Below are 24,576 nucleotides of genomic sequence, written 5' to 3'. Positions count from 1 at the left end.
AGCCTAGTTATTTTTTTTTTTTGGAAAGAGTCTTTAGTAGGTCTTTGCACTTGGGAAAATTGGGTAAATCATTAGGGCCAATTTCTGAACTAAAACACACAGAACATAGGCCCATACCCTGACAAACAGAGACAGGCAGAATGGGAGGGGTCCTTAGAAGGTACTGGAACTGCTCTGCTGAGGACCAGCAGGCAAGGACAGGCACATAAAATGTGAGCAAAGGGAATAAGGGAAAGTTGAATCTGGGACTAAGCATTCTTTCTGCCAAAGAGCAAGCAGAAGACACATAGCGTGGTGACCTCACATGTCTTAGGAGGAATGCAGTGCTTACAACACTGCATATGTGCACAATTCCACCTGGACCATGAGACGTCCCCTTGCTGGCCAACGGCCAGCTGCCCCAGTTTGCATTTGCACCCAAGTAAAGGAATTCGGTCCAGAGCAGGAAGGAGAGAAAATGATTGCCCAGAAATGCAGCGGAAGCCTGTCTTGATGACTCAGCGCTTGGGAATGCACATATCAGTCTGAGGCTCACTTGGGTTTGAGGCCCGGCAACGCCATGAGTCAGTTAACGTATCTTATCTGTAAAATGGGGATCGTCACAGAGCCCAGCACCTTGCATGCGGGACACATTAAACAAAGTCATACATGGGAAAGAGCTTCCCGAGGTGCCTTGGGGAGCCCGGGGAGGCACTAACGGCTCTCTTAGGCTAGCTTTCCCTGTCACCAACCCTGAGAATCGAATTTCCTCGCAAGCAGTTAATTTGCAAGGGGTCCAGGTCATACAAGTAGGAGGGCGAGGAGGCAAAACAGGAAGGGAGGGTGGCCGCTAACTGTCCACCAGCAGGTTGCCACCATGGGCCATTGGGATCCGATCCCTCTGGGGACATCTGGGAACTGTCCCACCCGAGCCAGGCCGGCACTGGGCCTCTATCCGTCTACTGCTGCCTGTCAGCTGCCGGGAAAGCCACAGGCTCTGGGGGAGGGAACCGTGAGCCCCTAGAGGATGTGGGCAGGCGGGCCGGCCCCCGCTAACCTTGCCATTGTTGTCCTTCTGGTTCCCATCCTGGAGAGGGAAGAGCATGGGCTTTGGAGCTCACACCCCAACATTGCCTTTTACTAGATATGTAATCCTCGTTGCCCTTCTGGGCCTCAGTTTCTCCATCCTTCAAAATAGGCACAATTTTCTGGTGCTGCCAAATGAATCTTGAGGTTAGGTGGGACCACGGCCGGACAGAGGCAGGCAACGTCGTAGGTGTTCAACAAATGGGAGCCCTCTTTGGTTTCGTTTCTCCCACTTAACCCGCCACTCAGGCGTGAGCCCTGCTGGTGCCAGATGTTCTTTCCAGATGAGCAGGGGCACCCTGACATCCGGACTAGTGTTTGCCTCAAAGGCGACTTCTGAGTGACATGTTGTCCTACAGCAGTTCTCTGCCTAGCCTTGGATTGTCATGCTGTGTCCCCTTCAGCTGCGAGCTTTGTGAGTTTGCGGCTTTCATCAGATCTGGAGAGTGAGCCAGATGTGGAGTAGGATCCAGGAGGGAAATCCCAACAGGAAGAATTCCTGTCTCCTGCGGCTCACCTGGGAGCCCAGGGTTGGGAGTGTGGGCCAATTCAGGGGCTTCTGCTCAGTCAGAGGGGGAGGAGAGAGCTGCCGGAAAAAATGCAGGATGCCCAGTTACATTTGAATTTCAGATAATCAACGAATAACTTCTTTGGTATGTCTGTCTTGTGAAATATTTGGATCATACTTATGCTAATAATTTATTTATTGTTTATCTGAAATTCAAACTTAACTGGGCATTTGGTATTTTGTACTTTTATCTCCTATATCTGGCCCCCCTAGGCTGGGGGAGAAAACCCTCACGACAGGGAAACAGGAGAGCAGGGGCTGAGTAAGGCTGCGGTGCTGGCTGGAATCAGCTTCTGCCTGACCCCCTGGGCATTCTGGAACAGGACTGGTGCCAGAGAGTTGGTCCCACCTTGAGACAAGGGGATCAGGGGCTTTTCTACTTTGAGATTAGAGGTCACTGGCGGCTCTGAGGCAGGGCCTGGGCCTTCTAACCTCCCAGGGGTCTCCAGGTGTGGTGGCCTTCATTGCTGAGATACTGCCCCGGGGGAGCCACCATCAGCAGCCGCGCCAGCAGCTGGGGGACCGGTGTCTCAGCTGGTGCAGGGCTGGGGACCTACTCATCTGTTTTTTCAGTTGCAAATTTTAAAGAGTCTCTATTGCAAAGTGTGTCTCCTTAGGGACCGCTCTGCCCCTCCCCACCTTCCCTAAGGAGCTCTGTGGCCGTGGCGGTGGGGAGCAGAGAGGGGCAGGTGGGTCCTTACGGCAGTGAGGGCACAGGGCTTTGAATACTCACGGAGCCTGCAGGACCATAACCGGATCCCGTGGCAGCGAAGCTGCTCTGGTCCGCACAGGTAATTAGCCCCTTCTAGACTTTTAGAGATATCGTGGCAGCCTCTTCTGGAGTCCATGGCTTGGGGCTTTGCCCTGGTTGGAAGGTCCCTACTCGTGGGGCCTCTTTGTTCCGACTCGTGGCTTCAGCTCACCCATCAGCCCTCCCAGCATCTCCTGCCCCGAGCTCAGGCTCCTCTGTCTGGCCGCTGATTGCAGCGCTGCTCCAGAGCCACAATGTTTAGGAAGTGCCTCTTCCTGTCGTCTCATGGCAAGCCCGAGCCAGCAGGCCGCTCGGTCTCAGGCACCATTTTCCCAGCCCAGCCGGTGTTCCGGACATTACCCTCTGGAATCTAGCAGGTCTGCTCATTCTGGAATTTTTGTCCCAGAGTGGGAAGTCCCCTGCCTCTATTACCCACTTTGCAGACATTGTCTTCTCTCTTGTGGATAATGGAGCAAGCTTTCTCCTTCCTCTTCTAGAATCCGTGGGGCAGATGAAACAGACTCTCCGTTCGTGTTTCCTTTTTCTGGAGAAAATCCTCCTTTTCCCCAAGATGATATTGTTTTCCCCCTCTCTCTAGGGCTACAACAGCAGAGAGAGGCAGAATCAAACAGCTCTACCCGTGGGGGAATGTAAATGAAGAAGTTTAAAAATATACGATATAGAACACCCATATTCATAGCAGAATCACCCACTATAGCCAAAAGGCGGAAGCAACCCAAATGCCCATCAGTGAATGAATGATGATAAAATTTGGTATATACCCACAATGGGTTATTTCTCAGCCTTAAAAGGAAAACTCTGACACACAATACAAAGTGGATGAACCTTGAGGACATTATGCTAAGTGAGATAAGCCAGTCACAGACAGAAAAAATGATCCTACCAATACCAGGTACCTAGAGTTGTCAAATTCATAGAGACAGAAAGGAGAATGGTGGGTGCCAGGGGCTGGGGGAGTGGGGAATGGGAGGTTACTGCCTAATGGGTAGGAAAAAGTTCTGAAGATTGCTGGCACAACTATACTCAACGCTATGAAATATACACTTAAAAATTAGTGAGAAGGTAAACTTTGTGTGATGAGTATTTTACCACAATGAAAAATAAAAATAAGTGGGAAAAAGTCTGTAAGAAATGCAGATGCCTTGTCCAGGGAGGGGAACTAAAATTCTCATCTGTTCCTTAGATGACTTATTTCATCAGCTTAGTGCCTGGTCCTTTGCAGAGAATGGGGCCCCAGGGGAGAGGAAAGGTTTTCATGAAGAAAAGATGCAAGCCCCAACAGTCCCAGGTAGAAGCACTGTGCAGACAAGAGGATATCCGGCGCAGGCAGGAGAAAGGGGACAATTCTATTTGGGGAGAGAGGGTTAGTGACGGGGACAGAGCCTTAGTGAGGCGGACAAGACAGGTGGAGTGTGGGCGAGCCGGGGAGACAAGGGCCTTCAACAGGAGACAGTTGCAGGATGTCTCGGCTGCAGGCACAGTGATCTTAGTGTCAGTCTATAAAACCTGATTGGAGAGTGCCGGGACTAGAAGTTTTGGAAAATTCAGATATTTTTTGAATTTTAGAAAGGCAATATGGTGCCTATTCTGTGTATTATAGAACATTCCTGGTAGAATCTGGCTCAGTACACTGTAAACAAGCCCATTAATATTCCTGTGGTGAAATGTATAAATATTCACACTAAGTGGGATAATAAAGACTATAAATAGCTTTGTGTTGGTCTAGGCCAGGTTTTGCTGCCAAATACATTTTTTAAAAAATCATCTGGTTTTCAGAGCTTTTTGGACCTGAAAATGGCAGATAGGGACTTTGACCCTGTATGAATTTTGTATCATCTAAAGACTGTAAGTTACCAAAGACACACGATGTTGGGAGGGACCAGAACAACGAGGTCCAGCTAATTCAATGTTCTGATTTTATACACATGAAATGGAAGTGACTTGCCTAATGTCATAGCTCTGGTCATGGACGGAGCAGCCTCAGGTCTCCTACCCTGCATCCGGCACACCCCAGAGGGCTCTACTAGACCCACACTGACCTTTGGAGTCTGGAATCCATGAAGACAATCCCCCCTCTCCTTTATGGTTCCCCAGAGACGTGACCTCTTGCCTGTGGGAACGTCCCCCTCATCAATGAAGTGTTCTCTGACAGGAACCTGCAGAAGTCTTTGTCTTGTAGGTTCATAGACTTCACTCGAGGTCTTGTCAGAGACAATGCTCAGTAATGTTCTGAGAAATCGTTGTATTTATTTGGGTATTCATCACACGCATCAGGAGAAAGATTTACAATTAAAGAGTCGTGTGTAAGACAGCCACCAAGGAGTAGAGAAATCTTGTTTGCCATTGTAGAATTGGAGTTCAGGGCGAGGAAGGGAAATACTCCTTTTATTTGTGAATGATGAGCATTAATGGTCATTGAAAAATGATTTTTTTCCATCCCTGATGCCTGCCCATGGGACTAATCCTGCCACAGGCCTCTGGGTGGGATGAAGAAGCTTTTGTGCCTTGCACTGTGTTTGGTGCATAGAAGGCATACCACAAACACGATGAATGAGTGAGTGACTGAGTGAATGAATATGGGGGTGGATTAGTTAGGACTCTATTACAGATTGTACAATCCCAACTTAAACGAAATTAAACATAAGTGAGAAATATTGCCTGATACAATTAAAAACTTCAGGGGTAGGTGCCTTCAGGCATGGCTAGATCCAGGCCTGAAAGTGGGTCTTGGGAATGTCTCTTTCCTTCTCACAGATCTGCTTTCCTACAGGTTGCTTCCTTCCCAGGTAGGTTCTCAGGGACAGGAGATGACAGAGATGGTCACCAGCAGTTCTGTACTCATACTCTGCCAGCTGAGCTCGGCCTGGGCTAGGGAACACACCATACCCATTTCTGAACCAATCACTGTAGCCAAAATGATATACTGGTTTCTTTGGCCAGGCCTGGAGCCAAGGGGCTGGGAAGATAGAGATTGAGGTTTGGGGAACAGCGAGTCCCCAAAGGGAAGTAGAGATGCTGGTTCCAGAAATAGAGAGAGCCAGTGCTGAGCAGGGCTGGACAACAGGTGACCCTTACAGGGGTAGATACCAAAGGGTCTTTCCATGGCATGCGAAAGACAGACAGGCTCGTGTTTTAGAAGACAGTGCTCACTCATCATCAGGTAAATACAAATCAAAACTACATGAGATACCACCTCACACCTGTCAGAATGGCTAAAATTAGCAACACAGAAAACAACAGATATTGGTGAGGATGCTGAGAAAGGGAAACCCTCTTATGCTGTAGGTGAGAATGCAAACTGGTGCAGCCACTCTGGAAAACAGTTTGGAGGTTCCTCAAAAAGTTAAAAATAGAACTAGCCAAGACCCAGCAATTGCACTACTAGGTCTTTACCCAAAGGATACAAAAAGAGTGATTCATAGGGCTACGTGCATCCCGATGGCCCATTGCCCTCCGCACACTGGAGGCCAAACTATGGAAAGAGCCCAAATGTCCATCGACTGATGAATGGATAAAGAAAGTGTGTTGTGTGCATGTGTGTACATATATATAATGGAATATTACTCAGCCATAAAAAAGAATGAAATCTTGCCTTTTGTAACAACGCGGATGGAGCTACAGAGTATAACGCTAAGCAAAATAAGTCAGTCAGAGAAAGACAAATACCATATGATTTCACTCATATGTGGAATTTAAGAACAAAACAAATGAAAAAAGAAATAAAGAAAGAAACCAAGTAACAACCAAGCAATGCTAAGTGAAGATCTAGAGAGTATTATGCTAAGTGAACTAAGTCAGTCAGAAAAACACAAACATCGTACATCTTCACTCATCTGTGGAATTTAAGAAACAAAACAGATGAACAAAGAGGAGGGAAAGAGAGAGGTAAACTGTAAAACAGACTCGTAACCACAGAGAACAAACCAAGAGTTGCTGGAGGGGAGGAGGGCAGGGGGATAGGCTAGACATGTGATGGGCATTAAGGAGGGCACTTGTAATGAGCATGGGATGTTGTATGTAAATGATAAATCACTCAATCCTACACCGGAAACTAATATTACACTGTATGTTAACTAACTGGAATTTAAATAAAAACTTGAAAAAAGAAAGAAAGAAAGAAAGAAAGAAAGAAAGAAAGAAAGAAGAAAGAAAGAAAGAAAAAGAAAGAAAAAGAAAGAAAGAGAAGAAGATAGTCCTTAGAAGCAACAGAAATCAACTTGACCGTATAACCATAGAGATTTGCGTAACCATAGTCTTGGGAAATCATGATGCGATACAACCCCAATGAATTGGCTCACCTTCGGTGGTGCTTACTCTTTTCCAGACAGTGTACTGCGTGTTTGTCATTCAGTTAACTCATCTGATCTGCACAACCACCCTGTGGGTGGGTGACATTCATTATGCCCACCATTCAGATGAGGAAACTGAGTCTTTGGTTCAGAAATCTTCTCAAGGTCTCCCAGCTAGTAAATGAAGGACGGATATTTGCACCCACTTATCTCTGACTCCCTAGCTTGGGTATTTCTTCTGCCCATCTGCATTGCCCTCAGATCTGCTTTTCTCCATGTTGCTTCCTTCTCAAGCAAGCTCTCCATACGCGGTGGCAAAGATGGCCACCAGCAGGCATAGAGCCCGCCAGCTGAGCAATCCTCACAGAGAAAGCCATTCATAGGTGTGCCAGGATGTGGCCTGAGAAGGTGAAGCGTGGCCATGGGCTGGCCCCAGGACACTGTGGTGAGCATGGTAGGCCCTGGAAAGTCATTCCTGGGTTGACTGTACAAAGTGGAGCCCTATGCCTTGAGGCTATGAGCTTCCATCCAGAAAGGGAGGCAACCTTAGAGTATCTCCTCAGACTTTTAATGGCTTAAGGGAAAGAAAGCTCCTCAGAGTCAGACCTCAATGTCATAGAAACATTACCACCCTTCTTTTTATTCTTTATCTAGCAATGCCTGGGAGGGAGAGACAGACCGGGTCATTTGAAGGGAGAAGAGATAGTTTTGAGGAGCAGGGCAGAGGTGTACAGAGCTAGGAGTATTTGACAGACAACGTTCCCTTGCATCCTGAGAGGTGAGAAATGCGTACTGTCCTCACTCTGTCCTGGTCCAACTCCATTGTCCTGCCATCTGCACACTGGAGGCAAGGGCCTCCCTAAGGACAATCCCGAAATTATTCTCATCCTCATTCTCTTGCCTTCCCTTGGTGCTACAAGGCTGCAGGGTTTTGAGACCATAGGGATGGACCCTGAATTTTTCCATAAATCTGCTTAGTTTAGAAACTATTTTTATTCTCCATATCTTTGAGGCTTTGAGCACATGATAAAGCAGCATAATTTAAAAAGTGTGTGAGTACTCCGAGCACATAAATTTAAGTTTTAAAGTAAAAGTAGAAAGAAAATGAGGGCATTGAGCAGAAGAAGCAAATATGATAACTAGGAAGGGAGAGAGATTTTATCCAAGCTAACTTCTAAACGTGGCCGTTTAGCTCAAAGCTTCCCAGTAGGCTGAGTAAAAAGAGAAATATGTTTACAAATTCTTTTCCTCATAAGGATAGAAATATACCAGTTTTGAAAGGTATACTTTTTTCTTCACATTAAAAAAAGATTCACCATGGGGGGCATTTTCTAGGACAAAATGTGGGTAGCAGCCCTCTCAACAATGTGAGCACCTATGCAGATTTCTGTTCTGTACCCCTTCAATAAAAGGTAAGAGCAAAACATGAAGCTCATTATCAACATCTCAGTTCCCTGGAGTAGGCAGTACCACATATGCCCAAATAGAAAGACAACAGGAAAATAAGAGAAACTCTCATTTGCTCAATTAGAAGACCCCTCTGAAAATGCTTTTTTTTTTTTTTTTTTGGCCATTTGAATGTATAAACTCTTAGGGATGTAGATAAAATCGTTTGTTTATACCTTCTCATTTCATAATTTAACTATACACATTTAAAATAAAGTATTATGCAAAGTAATATATTTAGAAATATTACGCTTTTCCATTTAGATTTCGAGGAAACTATAGTATTCTAGCTATGTTCATGTATGGCCCACACCAATGTCTCCATCATTGGGGTCAGCCCTAGAGCCATCTTACTTGGGCTCCAGAGAATAATGACTTCACTTTCAGCTAATGTTCGTTGAGAGATGTTACTTTTTATTTTTATTTTTTTCATAATAATATTTTTGTTATGTTAGTCACCATACAGTACATCCCTGGTTTTTTATGTAAAGTTCGATGATTCATTAGTTGCGTATAACACCCAGTGCACCATGCAATACGTGCCCTCCTCACTACCCACCACCAGTCTATCCCACTCCCCCACCCCCTCCTCTCTGAAGCCCTCAGTTTGTTTTTCAGAGTCCATAGTCTCTCATGCTTCATTCCCCCTTCTGATTATCATATGGTTTCTCTCATCTATGGAACATAAGAACTAGGAAGATCGGTAGGAGAAGAAAGGGATAAAGAAAGGGGGGGGTGTAATCAGGAGAGATGTTACTTTTTAAATTTGTATACAAATCTTATCCCAAGCCCCAAATACCCATTTTTTTTGGCATTAGAGCAGCGCCCCCCACCCCATTCCATTTATCTGATGGGGTGTGTTTGGGATTGCCTCTTCACAAAGACTTACTATATAGATTTTTAAATGATCTTTAAAGGATGTCAAACATTTGCAACCAGAAGTCATTCCTTTGGGAATCATGATTAAATTCCATTGACCCTTTATGCCTTATTTAAACAGGTGAGTGACTTCTCTTAGCCTCTAAAACCAGACTTGGTTGAAGTCGTTTCCTGCCAGTGTATCCTCCCCAAACAGTACTTTGTGGTTCAAAACAATGTAATTAAGAGAACGCCCTGTAACACAAGACTCTTTTATGGGGCAGGACTATGTCAAGGCATTTGTGGTAGTTTTGACATGTGATGGCTGAGTGCTTCATGTGACCGTAACATAGCCCACCCTGAAGCCCACCCTGGAAATGCCCCGTGACTTAGAAAGAGTGCTCCCCTGAGAAACAGAGTCAACCCTGTTTTGTTAGGTCACTTAAATTCTTAAATTGGTTTTCTTATGGGTGAAATGAGGGGTGTAGGGTGGGTCAGACAGGGGTTTGAGGGGGGGCACAAGGAGGACAATGGGGATGGCTCTGTATATCCCTGGGAGGCTCTGGCGCCCTCCCCTCATTGGCAAGTCAACAGAGTTATTCTGCTTTGATCTATTTTATATAAAGGGATTCCAGGTAAATTTTCCTTTGAAGTAAAAATCCCTTTTTTTAATTAAAAAAAAAAAAAAGAGTAGGCCGTTATGGAGGCCTGTCCGCTCTGAAGTTCTCTGACTTCAAAGCCATCAGGGGTCATAGTTAAATCTTCCTACTGATGGCTAATGAGGATATGATGTGCCTGGGGAAGCGGGGGACAGGCTCTGCCTGCTAGTTGGTCAGCATAAGCCATCTGGCAACACAGACATTAGACAACCCACTATAACATCCCACTTAGTTGGAATCCCATCATCCTAGAAAATCTGCTCATAACTTTATGAGCAGCAAATGACAAGGAAATGGTTCTCAAACTTGGCAGCAAATTGGAATCACCTGGGGAGTTTTGAAAATTCCGACGTCTGGGCCACACCCCATGCTAATTAAGTCAAGTGCTAGAGGAGGGACCCAAGCTTTGGTTATTTGTGTCTCCCAGCGTGAGTCTAATGTGTGGTAAAGTTTAAGAATATACAGTGTTGGGGGGCGCCTGGGTGGCACAGTGGTTAAGCGTCTGCCTTCGGCTCAGGGCATGATCCCGGCGTTCTGGGATCGAGCCCCACATCAGGCTCCTCCGCTATGAGCCTGCTTCTCCTCTCCCACTCCCCCTGCCTGTGTTCCCTCTCTCGCTGGCTGTCTCTATCTCTGTCGAATAAATAAATAAAATCTTTTAAAAAAAAAAAAGAATATACAGCATTGGTACAGTCACTATGCGAAACTGTACGGTGGTTCCTCCAAAGATTAAACATGGGATTACCATTTATTCCGGTGATTCCATTCAATCCGAAAGAATTGAGAGCAGGATCTTGAAGAAATATCTGCACACCTGTGTTTATAGCAGCGTTACTCACAATAGCCAAAAGGTAGAAGCAAGCCAAGTGTCCATTGAAGGATGAATAATGAGCAAGATGTGATATATACATACAGCGGAATATTATTCATTCTTAAAAAGGAAGAAGATTCTCACCCATGATACGACATGGTTGAACCTCGAAGACATTAGGCTAAGTGAAATAAGCCAGTCACAAAAAGACAAATACGACTCTACTTAAATGAGGAATCTGGAGTAATTGAATACATAGAGACAGAAAATAGGGTGGTGGTTGCCAGGGGCTGGGGGGAGGTGAGGGTGGAAACTGGCTATATGATGAGTTTAGGGTTTCAGTTTTGCAAGACAAAAAGAATTCTGGAGGTTGGTTGCACAACAATGTGACTATACTTAGCACTACCTAAATGGACACTTAAGAATGGCTAAGTGATAAATTTTATGCTGTGTATATTTTGCCACCATTAACTATAAAATATAAAAAAAGTTGCATCATGTAATGCCTTGCATCTCCAAGTGTGATCTGTGGGCCCCCAGCTTGGGCATCTTCTCAGGAGCTGGTTAGGAATGCAGCACCTTGGGCCCCACCCAGGCCTGTTGCATCAGAACCCACATTTTTAAACAAGACCCCCCTCCCCTGCTCAGGTGGTCTGTGTGCACATTAAACTTTGAGAAGCGCTAGTTGTGATGGACTCAACATTTGACCAGGTTGGAAGACATGGCGGATTCGGTCAATTGCTACCCAGCATCCACCTCCTCTTCCTACTTCCTCTAGAACCCGGCGTTCTCTGAGCGGCCATATGTCCATTGGGCTGCCCTCATCTACATCCCCATGCAGACCACTCCCCTGGCCAGTGACTGGTTTCCGGGTGGGCATGCTGCCTGGTTCTGGACGATGAAACTAAGGCAAGCTCTACTGAAGAGGTTCTGGGGACACCCGAGAAGAAATGGCCTGTCCTTCCTTTGGAAGTTTTCGTGTCCGGATAGGACCCGAGCAAATTCTGTGCGCATCTTGGGACCTTGGACGCAGCTAGCCTGGTCCTTGACACACACAGACGCACACACAGACGCTGACGGACAAGACCCTGGGGTCTACCTCACCGATGGATTTCTGATTATGTGAGATTAGAAAAGTATTTTTTAAGACCATTTGAGTCAGGTTTTCTGTTACTTTTAGCTGAGGGTCTCTCAACCTTGAACCTATTGACATGTGGGGCCGGGTAATTCTTTGTTGGGGGAGGGCTGTTGTGTGCATTACAGGACGTTAGGCAGCAACCCTGACCTCTATCCCTTAGATGTGAATAGCTCTCCCCCTCCCTCAGTTTTGACAACCCAAAGTGTCTCCAGACAGATTGCCAAATGTTTGGGGTTCAACGGGGAGGGGGGGCACAATTTGCCCCCAGTTGAGAACCACTGCCACAGACAAAGGCATCCTAATGAATGTGAAGGCTTCTATTCAGTGGATCCTCAGGAGGATAAAAATTGCGGCTGCCTATGCTCCAGAGTGTTTCAAGGATCAAAGTGAGATCAGGTGTGTGAGAAAAGCAAATACACACAAGGTGTTGCTAATCATTACCTGTCTTTGATGCTGCTGCTGCTGCATTGATAGCAATGTTGTAGTTTCCATTTATTCTTTTAATGGGCAGAGATGTTGAACTTAACAGATGGCCAATGTGGATAGTGAATGGAATTTTCCCCCGGCAAAGCTGGTGAACCCTGCCAGGACTCTCTGGGGCTCTTCCTCCTGCTCAGAAACCCTGCTCTCCTACAGCCCGGCCCCAAGCTGGATCCCCAATCCCAACTCCTTGTCCCAGGAGGTGATGGGGCTTCAGAGCTCACCCTTTAGCGTATTCTCACAGATTAAGAGAGATCTTCATATTTAGCTGCTGGAGGGATGGATGCCCCCCACAGAATAGTGTATTCACAGCTCACGCACCTGTGTATTTAAGACCTGCGGTACTGGGACCCTGGACAACCAGTCTTGCCTTATGCTCCCCTTCCATGAAATGACTGACACATCAAGGTCTCTTTCCCTAGACGCCACCTGACTCCTACAATCAGTGCCTTCAGAGCATCACTTCTTGGACAGTTTGTGTCCCTAAGTGTCATAATATGTCTCCTGGGGCAGGAATGCTTATGAGGGGAGCTAGACTTCAGGTGCGGAGAATTGGAAGCGTGGGAACGGGAGGGGACCAGCGCTGGAGGCATCTGAATGCCATGGACGGATCAGTCACTTACTTCGCCGAGTGCTTGCCCTGGGCCAGGCTGGGGCTGGGGCAGGGATGGGGAGCAAAGGGTGATAGGAGGCAGCTGTGGCCCTCACGATCTACTGGGGCATATGTGGTGGATGCTGGGTTGCTCTCCTGACCTTATCCCCTATCGCGGTATGGGGTAAATACCCCCACTAACATGGCAACTACCCCGATTTTGGGCCGCATCCCCACCCCTGCAGCCTAGGTGCTCTGTAGGTCACTGACTTGCCTTCTGAACCAGAGATAGGACACATATCTGGGCTTGATGTATGATGATACGGACTGGAGAAGGCATTCATTGGCGGCTTCTAGGGAAAAACAGTTTTCTTTTGAGGGAGGGGGTCGTGCCTTGGCAAAGTGATGCCAGGTCCGGCTACAGCCCAGTTATTTCCAAAAAGGAGTCAAGCTGGGGATTGAGCCCATGTATAAAGGAAGGCCAAGCCAAGAGAGTTGCAGGGAACCCAAGCCGGAGCCTTGATCAAGCATGTGATCTGCCTCTGGACTTCTTGGTGGCAGATGTTAATAAGACCTTCTTACTGTGTAAGCCAGTTTGAACTGGATTTTTCTGTTCCTTGAATTACAAACTGTCCAAACTGACCCAGAATTTGGTACCAAGAAGGGGATGCTACAATGAGCAAACCTCAAATGTGAATTGGCTGAGAAGAAGTATTCACAAGGAGAACAGCAGGATGTCTTTACCTAAATTAGGAAGACGCTGATCCCAGGCCAGCAAAATGGCTGCTTCTCCCTGTTTGATCCCAGGATACAGACCCTCTGTGTAGGGAGATAGGACATTTGGAGAGATCTGGTGGGAAATACTCAGGATGTTGGCTACCTCTGGCAGTCTTTGTTAAGATCCTAAGAGACTCGGGGTGTCTGGGCGGCTCTGTCGGTGAAGCATCTGCCTTTGGCTCAGGTTACGATCTCAGAGTCCTGGAATGGAGACCCATGACAGGCTCCCTGGTCAGCAGGGAGTCTGCTTCTCCCTCTGCCCCTCCCCACCCCGGCTTATGCTCTTTCTCAAATAAATAAATAAAATCTTTAAAAAAAAAAAGTTCGTAGGAGGCTCAAATGTAGGAGGAGGGTAGCCTGTTTGAAAATGGGGAGGAATAAAAACACAACTTTGCAGAGAGAGAGCCTTTCTGCCTGTGGCCTGCAATCCAAAGTGACTGGACTTTGATGAGCAAGCCTGCTGGGTCAGAAAAGCTGATGTAACTGGCTAAAGTTAGAACACAGGCAGCAAATCAGGTGGCTTAGCAAGAGAAAAGATCAGGCCCTGGGAAAACAGTGTCCGAAGGTTCCAGGTCTCTACAGAGCATCTTGTCTTAGGTGCCTCAAGCTTGATGAAGAGGACAACTCACTCACTGTGGACATGGAACTAGGATACAGCTGCGGGGCAGGGAGCAGAGGTGGGGTACCTTCACGTCAGAGGTGAAGAAGATGACACTAATCTAAGGTGTAGCGCCGTGGGCAAGGCAAGAGCCCCATTGCCAGCTCAAGGATTCTGACCTGAGACCAAATCCAGCTTGAACTACAGCCCCGGACTTGAATAGAAGAAATCCAGGAGATTCTTAAGGATGCTGACTTGCCAAAGAAAGGGGCCAACCAATGCCTGAAATAGCCTGTTCCTCAGGGCAACCCTGGAACTTGTACCCACGACAAGTGTGTTGTTAAAGCAGTGACTCTCCTTGAAAGACACACGCCTACTCAGATGTGGGCTAGGTAGTGGACAGGGCAGCTACACCAAACGCAGAAATGGGGTCCACCATTTTGGCTGACTGAGGAACTTGCTTTACCACCATGGCAAGGAATCCCCAATATTTCCTCAATACTGCATGCACTGTTGGCCATTGGCAACATGTTTCTCATGGTCCCCTTCTCCAAATGGAGAATTCCCCTTCTGGAAATTCTTATTGCAGATATACTGGGTTTTCCCCCCACTATTGACTATGTTGGTGGTGGTGAAGTTCAGAATTTAGTTCATAGGTTACCATCCCATGAGTTGCTACTTCCAGACATGATGGAGAGTCTGATGCATCTTCCAGAAAATATGAACTTGAATCTGAATCCAGTAACTGAATGAGTCATAGGGCTTCACCCACTGGGGGAGAAGGTGAGTCTACATTAACCAAGTGTGGGTATTTCTGATGATTATGTAGGGAAAGGAGAATGTACAGATGTTGGGTCACCAAAGGGGTGGACAATAGTGGGATATTACGGTTACTGTTTAACACTCATCTCCTCTTCTCTGGATAATAATCCTGATTTTGTTCAGGTTACTACACTTGATCTCACAGCTTGTATGGTCTAAAGAAAGTTAACTCCCCTCCCAGATCTAGGACCAGAGCGTACTGCCAACACTAAGCTCACACTGGTGACCCTATGCAGACCTTCAGGACTGGATGGAGTTCTGCTTAGAACTCCTTGGAGACACGTTTTCTCTCTTTCCTTCTTCATCTGGGGTGGAGTGTTGGGGAATATGAGTCTTAAAGCAGCTGTTTCACTGCCATGAGGGCACAAGGAGGAAAAGTTGAAAGAATCAGAGAAAATGGAGCTGTGGTCCTGATTGCACCATACCCATCCTTACCCTTGGGCTTTTGAGTTATGTAATGTCTTCTTTGGTGTTTGATCCAGTTGAAGAGTTTTCTGTTATGTGTCACTAAACCACCAACCATTACAGAGTGCAATAAACACTAAAATAAAAATATGAAAAAGTGTTGGTAGGAAAGAAAGAAGGTGGGTTAATTAGCTAAGAGGAGCAATGATACCATTTTTTTTCTTTAAGACAACTTTATTGAGATATCTTGAACTTACAGAAATTGTTTATATTAAGGTATACAATTTGATTGACATACAGACATGCACTGGAAAGATCACCGTGATCAAGCTAAACAACTTATCCATCAGTTCTATATAGGTATCCTTTTGTGTATGTGCATGTGTTGAGATGTAATTTAAACTCTACCCTCTTAGAAATTTTCAAGTATACAATACTTTACTGTTAACTATTATTACTGTGCTGTGTATTAGATGTCCAGAATTTATTCATTCCATGTAACTAAACCTTTGCACCTTTTAACCAACATATCCCTATTTCTCCAACCACTATTCTACTCTCTAGAAGCTATGTTTCTTTAAGCACTGCGGGTGGGAAGAGTAGCAGAGAGAAACCCATCACAGTTCTTAGCATTAAAAGCACCCCTTTGGTGGAATTTATTGGGCTCATCAAAGGCTATCATACATTTCTCAGTCCATCCAGGTGGGAATGGATGTGTTGAGGTCTTCAGTGCAGGGCACTGCCCCTGACATCTCAAAGTCCCCAATAAATATTGAGTGGTGGAAGGAAGCCTGCCATCTGTCGCCCGCATCCCTCGGCAGAGCAGTCCCCCAGTGTCCCCTCTCACTGTGAGAAGCCAGCCACCTCCTAACCCTGTTCTCCCACCGCCGTTACAGAAGATGGAGCATATGTCTCCCAGGCTGAGAGCCTTCCTTTCGGAACCCATCGGAGAAAAGGATGTTGCCTGGGTGGATGGGATCAGCCGTGAGCTTGCCATCAATTTGGTCACCAAAGGTTTCAACAAGGTAATTCATTTTTTTCTTATTGCCCCAACTTTGCTCCCCAACCTCTCTTCCCCTAGCCCTGCCAGATGGCAGCCGCTGCTATGTGTCCCTGCAAGGGGCCGTCACAGAGCAGAGCCGCCACTTGGCAGAGTGCCACTTGCTTCAGCGCCACTGACCCCTCATGCTTGGGCAGCCTCGAGGGCCAGTAGATGATGGGCAAATTGAATGGCTTTGGCTCAGAGCAGCTGGGCCGGGCATGATTCACTTGGAGTTCAAACACTCAGAGGTCAACAGAAGTGAGCCGGCCGCCCGAGTCTGGGGCTGGGCTGTCAGGATGGATGATTTGTGCGCACTTCCCACCTCCATGAAGAGACTCGTGGGGTCTCCCCCGCCCCACCAGGGCACCAGCTTGGCAACAGCAGGTGGAGTAACAGCAGACTGGGGTCTACACCAGAGTAAGAGGATAGGAGTTGTTCTAAGATGTCACTCAGAGCCCAAGAATGGCCTCAAGGGTATCCCGTGGAATCGGAACGTTCTTTTCTATATAATTATTTGTTTTTATGGTGCTCTTAAAAAGCTGCTTGGAACTTTAGGAGAGCATAGGAGACGATCCCAAAGAGAACCCAAAGAGAGTGATCACATACAGAGGCGGATGGGAATTCACATGGAGCACTGCACGCTCGGTTGAGAGATGTTGCCCACAGCTATAGTTTCTAATGTGGGTCTATACCACGGTGCAGGAAAACATTGCAGAAACGCCCAGCAAGGCTGGGAACTGTTGCTCGCACGGCTGGTCATCAGTTTGGTGTGCGCCTGCATAGGGCACGGCTGTTTCCAGGGGGTCTCTGAACTACTGGGCCTCTGGTTTTCTGGTTGACACGCTGCTTATACCAGTTGTGAAATATTCTGAATATCAACGCAATCTACAGGCCCATTTACTATCCACTAGGTGGTATTGCCAGGAAGCTGGAGCTCCACGATTGAGGTAGATTGGATTCTTTCCTCCCAGATAAAGGACATGGGACCCTTCCCAAGCAGGTAGTGAAGTAAGCAAGTCTGGTTAGGGAAGACATTTTAAATTAAAAATTTCCTTTTTAAACGAAATGATTGTCCCTTTTTCTTTTCTATTGTGGTGTAACGCACCAACATTGATCTGAAGGGTTCAGCTCAGTGAATTTTTACATACACACACACACACACACACACAGAGAGAGACACCCCCAGATTCAGGGACTGAATACCTCCAGAATGCCTGATGATCCCCTTGTATCTCTCCCCCGTCAATGCCATCCCCCACTCTCAGAGATACCCATTATTCTGGCTTCTCCCCACTTTGATTTAATGTTTTTTTGCTGCTGATCAGCCAAACACAGCATTTTAAAAATATTTCTATTCACATACAGTGAATTTCACCTTTTTTAGTACACAGTTCTGCAAGGTTTGACAAATGCATGCAGTCATGAAGCCACTACCACAATCAAGCCATAGAACAGTCCCGACACTTCAAAATGTTGCTCTGTGCCCTTCATATTCCCCACCTTCAGTCCCTGACAACCACTGATTTGTTTTTTGTCCCTACAGTTTTGTCTTTTCCAGCATAACTGTGTTTTAAATGAGGATTACAGGTGGGGCAATAGACATGTTTAAGATTAAGAAACGAACAAATAATGGGAAATTTTCAGGCATTCCAGACTTGCTACACAGATTCAGGGCTGTAGAGAAGAAGAAACCATTTTCCTCAATGTGGCCAGGCCCCTCTTATGCTCACGACCTCCTGGTGAGAACGGTGACCAGCACGCCACTCCCAGGCCCGACTCATTCCTCGGATCACTAATTCCAAGCACTAACGTAAGGGATCTCACCTTTCTCCTTTGCTTTGGGCCCCTCACTCACCTGCGAACCAGATGAGGGTTACTATTTGCACTTCACAAAGGAGAAGTTGGTGCCTTGATCAAGGTCCCGAGTGAGGTTGAGGATGGCAGGGGATCGTGTTGTCACAAACCACATGGGAAGATCTGGGTCCCGGTGGTTACCATGGCAGGGAGGGGGCTGACCCTGGGATTCGGGGGTGAGACTCGTTTCAGAGCTGAAGCCTGGCTGGGCCTGTAAAAGGATCCACAAGACCGGATCCAGGAGATCCAGGCGCATCGGGTGAGGACGGGTTGGTGGGTAGGGCCAGCAGGAAGAGCCTCCAGGGCAGGCCGATCCTGCAGGGAAGGGTCTCAGATTTAGCATATAAAAATGCAGGTGCCTATATATTATTTTAGACTTTTATTTTTAGTGCAGTTTTAGGTTCACAGCAAAATTAAGCAGAAGATGCAGAGATTTCTCATGGACCCCGGTGCCCCCAACATGTACATCCTCTCTCATGAGCCACACCCCCACCAGAGTGGTACATCTGTAACCATCCAAGAACTTATGTTGGCCCAGCGTAATCACCCAGGGTGCATACGCAGAGTTTCTGTGGGTTTGGACAAATGTTCAATGACACATATCCACCATTATAGTAACATACAGAGCTGGTTCAGTGCCCTAGAATCCTCTGAGCTCCTGGATTTTTATACCCTGCCTCCAGGAGACCCTAGGGAGGGACACCTGTCTGGGTCTCATGCAATCCTTTGTCTTTGCTGGCCTCTGCATGGGTCTAGTTGTCCCTTCCCCCAGCTATGGCATGACTTTTCTAACTATTGATTCTTCTATGGATTCACCTAAGTCTCTTCAGGACCTTGACAGTCAAAAATGTGGCTTCATTCTCTCTGAGGTATTTTGTGCCTGTCCTTCTCCCAGGCAGTCAGCCTTGTCAGACCTAGATCTTGGAGAATCTAGATCTCTACTGTCTGATATGGTGGCCACTGGCCATTGGTACCTACGGAGCCCCTGTCTGAATAGAGATGTGCTATGCATCTAAAGTACACACTGTGGGGGCACCTGGGTGGCTCAGTCATTAAGCACCTGCCTTCGGCTCAGGGCGTGATCCCGGCGTTATGGGATCGAGGTCAGGCTCCTCTGCTGGAAGCCCGCTTCTTCCTCTCCCACTCCCCCTGCTTGTGTTCCCTCTCTCACTGGCTGTCTCTATCTCTGTCAAATAAATAAATAAAATCTTAAAAAAAAAATAAAGTACACACTGTGATTTTAAAGATTTAGGATTTTAAAGTACCCCTCCCAATGCAAAGCATCTCATCAATAGTTTTTTTTTACTAATTACATGTCGAAATGATATTTGTGACGTATGAGAGAAAATAAAGCATACTGTCAGAACTAATTTCACCTCTTTCATCCTCCCTCCTTTTTCCTGTGGCTACTAGAAAATTAAAAATTATATATGTGGCTGGCCCACATTAAATTTCTACTGGACAGTGCTGGTCTAGATTTAACAGCAGAAGGGCTGCAAGGGACAAAGGAAGGACCTGGAAGGGAAAATACGTTGGTGCACAAAACGCTCAAGAGGCTTTCCATGGCCCAGCTCTCGCTCTGTCTTATGTTCCCCACGCCCACCCGCTCCGGTATATACCCAAGCCAGACAGTCCATGAGTCACAAACACAGACGGGGCCACCCGCCTGCAGGCCTCTCTTGAAATGGACATTCACCCCCTTCAGGACCCCATTCACAACGGACCTTCTCTGGGAAGAAAGCCTTCCTTCTGCCCGCCCACCCCAGCCTAACAAGCTCCTGCTTCTGAACACTGAGTATTCAATAGGACCCCTTGCTGTGACATCTGTCCTGTTGACTCTTCTTTCCACACATGGCCTGAGAGCCCACACTCATTATGCTAGAGAGGCACAACTTGCCTTTGGGGCTCTTCCACATCTCCTGGAAGCATAGGATGGTTCTACGATCTTTGTACTCCTCTTCTCCCTATGAACACACTGCCCAGGGATGAGTGAATTTCCAGGCACTCAGTAAATTCAGGGCCTTTGAGCAGTGCCCTATGCGGCAGGTGCATTCGTTGGGGGGATAACCCTGAAGTTATCCAACAGCAAGGAAGTAAGTTTACCATCCCAGAGAATCTGGTTTCGTTCAATGTTCTTTGATGATACTATAAAGTCCTATCCTTGAGCCTGAATCTTCCTCCTGAAAGATACTTGGAAGATCAGGAAGGGTTATATGTTCTGGGTACCCACCTGCTCCCTAAGCCTCTCCTAACAGCGGGATTCATGCATGATGTCTGCTACATGTCAGGCTCTGTCCTCAGTGCACTACTTGTATCTCATCAAATCATCAGAAAATCCTATAAGGTATACTATTGCACCTTCGTTTTACAGATGGGGAAATAGGCACAGAGTAGCTGTGTGACTTGCTCAAAGTCACTCGGGGTGAGAGAAGTGAAATTTGCATCTGGGGAGACAGTCTCTGGGGGTGGGGGGTACTCATGCAGAGGCCCCCAGTGCCCAATGTCTGGGCCCTGCAGGGAGTCAGTCATGCAAGTTTGGGGTTACCCTGCATAGGGTTGCCAGATGAAATACAGGGACCCACTCTGTTAAATGTGAATTTTAGTTAAACAAATAATTTTTTAGTATATCTCGGGGAGACATGGAGAAGAAAGAAGGGGCAAGCCCTGCACTGGATCGAGCATTCGCACTGGAGACAAGGAGTTTTAAACCAGAAATGACCGAGAGGTACTGGATTTTCAAGATTGTCACTGGCTACCAGTGGCCATGAAGGCTGAAGAGCCAGCATCCGGTTAGAGATAAGAGAGTTATTTGATCCCCCAATGAAGTCTTGTGGCCACGTAAGTGCAATCACTCTAGGCTCCGAGGAGCTGGCAGGCAGCTCCAGGCAGAGATGTCAGCAAAGCCTAAGAATCAGCGAGGGCCGAACACACGGATGTGTTTGCAAAGGCCAGGTGACGGATGGAAGGTACACACTTGTGGAGAGCATTGCATAACCTGCAGGGTGTCAAATCACTATGTTGTACATCTGAAACGAATGTCTGTCAACCGTACTCAAAAAAACAGTTGAAAAGAAAAGGCCAGGTGTCACAGTGAAGACGGAAAATTTTCATTGGCATGGACCAGGACCAGCCACCTAGCACTAAATGAAGATATGAGGCCCCTTGTTCCCCTATCCTGAGGGCTTCAAATGACTGTAGCAGAGCATTAAACCAAGGGGGCCCTCTGTCCAGGGTGTGGGAGTAGGCCCTGTCTGCCCAACATTCCCACATCTCTGCATCAGCCTCCCCACAGCCAGATTTTTGTAAGCTTTGGTCCAAGGAGGGAGAGGTGAGAGATTTCCTCCTCCTTAATTAGGGGCTCACTTTCTGGAGCCAGCAGAGAAATGGAACAGGCTTTGGACAGGGCTGTGATGGGGACCCATTGACGATGGGTTCCCTTGGGAGCAGGGTGAAGTGAGCTAATTTCCCTCCCCACTTCTGGAGGGTAGCAGAGCTAGCGGATGAGGGACAGTCAGGTGGCAACTTGGTTCCGGAGGCCATGAGAAGAGGCCCTTCTTCCTGCAACGTTCCTGGAAAATTTACCTCTGGTCCTACATGGTATGCATTCCCTGGCTTCCAGGCGCTGAGGCTGGTGGGATGTGGAGGCTCTGATCACCCAACCAGCTGATGCCAACAGCGGGGCCTCCGAAAGGGCAGAGGCCGCCATTGGTGAGAGACCAGATGCGGACAGTTGGGATGGGCAAGCCTGGGGCTCAGGAAAACAGGAATCAACCCCTTGGATTCTCAGTGATTCCATCTGGAGAATGGGACAGGGTTAAAAGTGCCAGGGGTCTGGAGCCCATCAAAGGTACTCAAGAGCCACTTGCTATTATCATTATTATTACTGTTATCTATCATCATCACTAATATTCTTTCTCCCGGGACAGAGCTCCTTGTTCCTTGATCCTGTAACTCACTTCTGCACACCCCCCCCACACACGCCCACTGCAGCACCTGGCTCAATTAACATTCAATGTTAATAATTCAATGTTGAATTAAAAAACATCTCCATAAAATCACCACTGACAATATGAGGATACTGATAAAGTAAAATGAGATCGTTCTAAGCAACAATACGGCTTTTCAAAAAAGATGATTCAAGTAGCAGTTAAAATGACCATGACATACCGGCTGTTTTTTTAATCTTTTCAACAACTGGACCATGACTAAAAATAAGAAAGTCCAAGCTCCAACAGCTTGGGTACATTTTACAACTGCAATTCAGCTTTTATTTAATTTCTTTAAAAAAAAATGTTCCCTTTGGTTAAGATGAAGTTTGCTTTGTTTTATGTAACTGAAAGTAAACAGACAGCAGCAGGTTTTCCTGGAGAAGGCCCAGGACTGCAGGCATGGACACTGGTTCTTGTTCATTCCCAGCTGGAGAGCCCCCAAACCAGCCGCAAGACACGGGCATTTATGTGACCTTAAATCTCCAAGCTTCACCAGTTAGCAGCTTGGTCAATCTGTGGCCACGTGGACTCGGGCGTCCCTTTCTCCATGTAGTCCTTGCTCCTTATCAATAATCATGTGATAAAATTATAAAGAGATCAGTGAAAAGCTGAAGAGCAGTAGTTAGAAAACGAGAGAATGCCGAAGAGCCATCAGTCCAGGTGTACTTAATATTAATTACAAGTGTTTTTCATGCACACAGACTCTTTAGAAGGGAAGGATGGACAAGGTTCATCACATTTTATGTTCTGTGCTCGTCTCACAGGCTAAGCATTCCAGGACATTTTCCTAATGTTCTTACATTGAATCCACTTAATTCAGTTTGCAAGGTGGGGCAGGGCACGCTGTGTGCCTTCAAGCGATGCAGAAACTGAGACCTGGATTCTTGGGGTCCTCACTTCAGGTTAAGTGGGTTGCCCGAGGTCACACAGCTGGTTTGCAAGAACAGACTGGTATTAAGGTGCCCTTCATCTACCACTCCCACGTGCAGCCATCTTGGTTGAAGGAGATTTTGTCCCCAAGGGGACACATGGCAATGTCTGGAGACGGTTATGATTATCCCAATTTGGGGGGTTGGGGGACTGCTACTGGCATCTAGTGGGTAGAGACTGGAGATGCTGCGAAACTTGCTGCAACACACAGGACAGTCCCCATACCCACCCCAACATCACGCAATTACCCACAGTGTCAACAGTGGAGAGAGTTAAACACTCTGCAAGATCGATTGAGAAAGCAATGGGGTAGGGAGCATCTCTGATTCCTCTTTGTGTGTATGTGTGTGTCTCTGTGTGTGTGTGTGTGTGTGTGTGTGTGTCTGTGTGTCTGTGTGTCTGTGTTAAAAAGAAATACTGGGATGCCTGGCTGGCTCCATTGGTGGAGCATGCAACTCTTGATCTTGGGATTATAAATTTGAGCTCCATGTTGGGTGGAGAGATTACTTAAAATCTTAGAGAGAGAGAGAGAGAGAGAGAGAGAGAAATACTAGATCAGAGGCCAGAAGGGAGTACGCTAGGCTCTTGCTACTCAAAATGTTGTCCCTGGACCAGCATCAGCGGGGGTATGTTCAAAATGCAGACTTTCAGGCCTCTCTCCAGACTTGGTGAGTCAGAACCTCCTTTTTAACAAGGTCCCAGGTGATTTACGTGCTCATTAAAGTTGAGAAAGACAGGTTCTGGCTTACCCCAGGCTGGACACCCCTCAACCCCGACCCAAGAGATGTGCATTTAACTTGGCCTCACATCTCACCAAGGGCCCATCCCAGAATCCCCATCGCCCTGGTCAGGGGTTCAGGGCCTGCCATCACTGTCCCTCAAACCTGACCTGTGCCCCTTCCTTCGATTTTCACGAGAGTTCTGGTGCTGGAGAAGAGCCGGTTTATTATAACCTTTCCCGTCTTTCTCTCTGCCTCACCCCCTCCCCACAGGCCTACATCCTGTTGGGACAGTTCCTTCTGATGCACAAGGATGAAGTGGAGTTTCAGAAGTGGCTCATCTGTTGTTGCGGTGCCACCGAGTGCGAGGCCCAGGAGAGTTCTCACTGCCTGAAGGAGTGGTGCTCCTGCTTCCTATAGACACACACCCCCTTGCTCTGACGCCTGGGTAAACGGCGTGCTCTGTACTGGCAGCCAGGCTTGGGGTCATTATTTTTGTGTTTAACTTGAAGGATACACGTTCATTACACAAAGTAGGGCAAGAATACAAAAGAGGACAAACAAAAGACAAATGATCCCCAAATTCGCCACCCAGAAACAACTGTCTGTCACCTCACATGAATATCATGCTAAATAGCTCCGCATAAATTTATAGAAAAGAATCTTTTATTTTAAAATAGGGATTAAGTGTTAAGCCAGTGTATTGGTTATCTATTGCTGCGTAGCACATGAACCCAAAGCACAGCAGCTTAAAACAAACAA

The 24,576-nt window shown here is 46.9% G+C and overlaps 1 protein-coding gene across 1 annotated transcript; it reads left to right on the top strand.

Annotated features, from left to right (window-relative positions):
• Positions 1 to 16,179: 16,179 nt before the first annotated feature.
• Positions 16,180 to 24,314, top strand: BANF2 (BANF family member 2). Its single transcript, XM_008710019.2, has 2 exons — positions 16,180 to 16,305; positions 24,088 to 24,314. Exons 1-2 carry the CDS (start codon positions 16,180 to 16,182, stop codon positions 24,232 to 24,234), a joined length of 273 nt encoding a protein of 90 aa, XP_008708241.1. The 3' UTR covers positions 24,235 to 24,314.
• The last annotated feature ends 262 nt before the right edge of the window (positions 24,315 to 24,576 follow it).

This window comes from Ursus maritimus, unplaced genomic scaffold, assembly GCF_017311325.1.
Source record: "Ursus maritimus isolate PB19 unplaced genomic scaffold, ASM1731132v1 scaffold_22, whole genome shotgun sequence".
In the NCBI taxonomy this organism is placed as follows: Eukaryota; Metazoa; Chordata; class Mammalia; order Carnivora; family Ursidae; genus Ursus; species Ursus maritimus.
The sequence above is the reverse complement of the archived record's forward strand: the minus strand, read 5'-3'. Positions and strand labels throughout refer to the sequence as shown.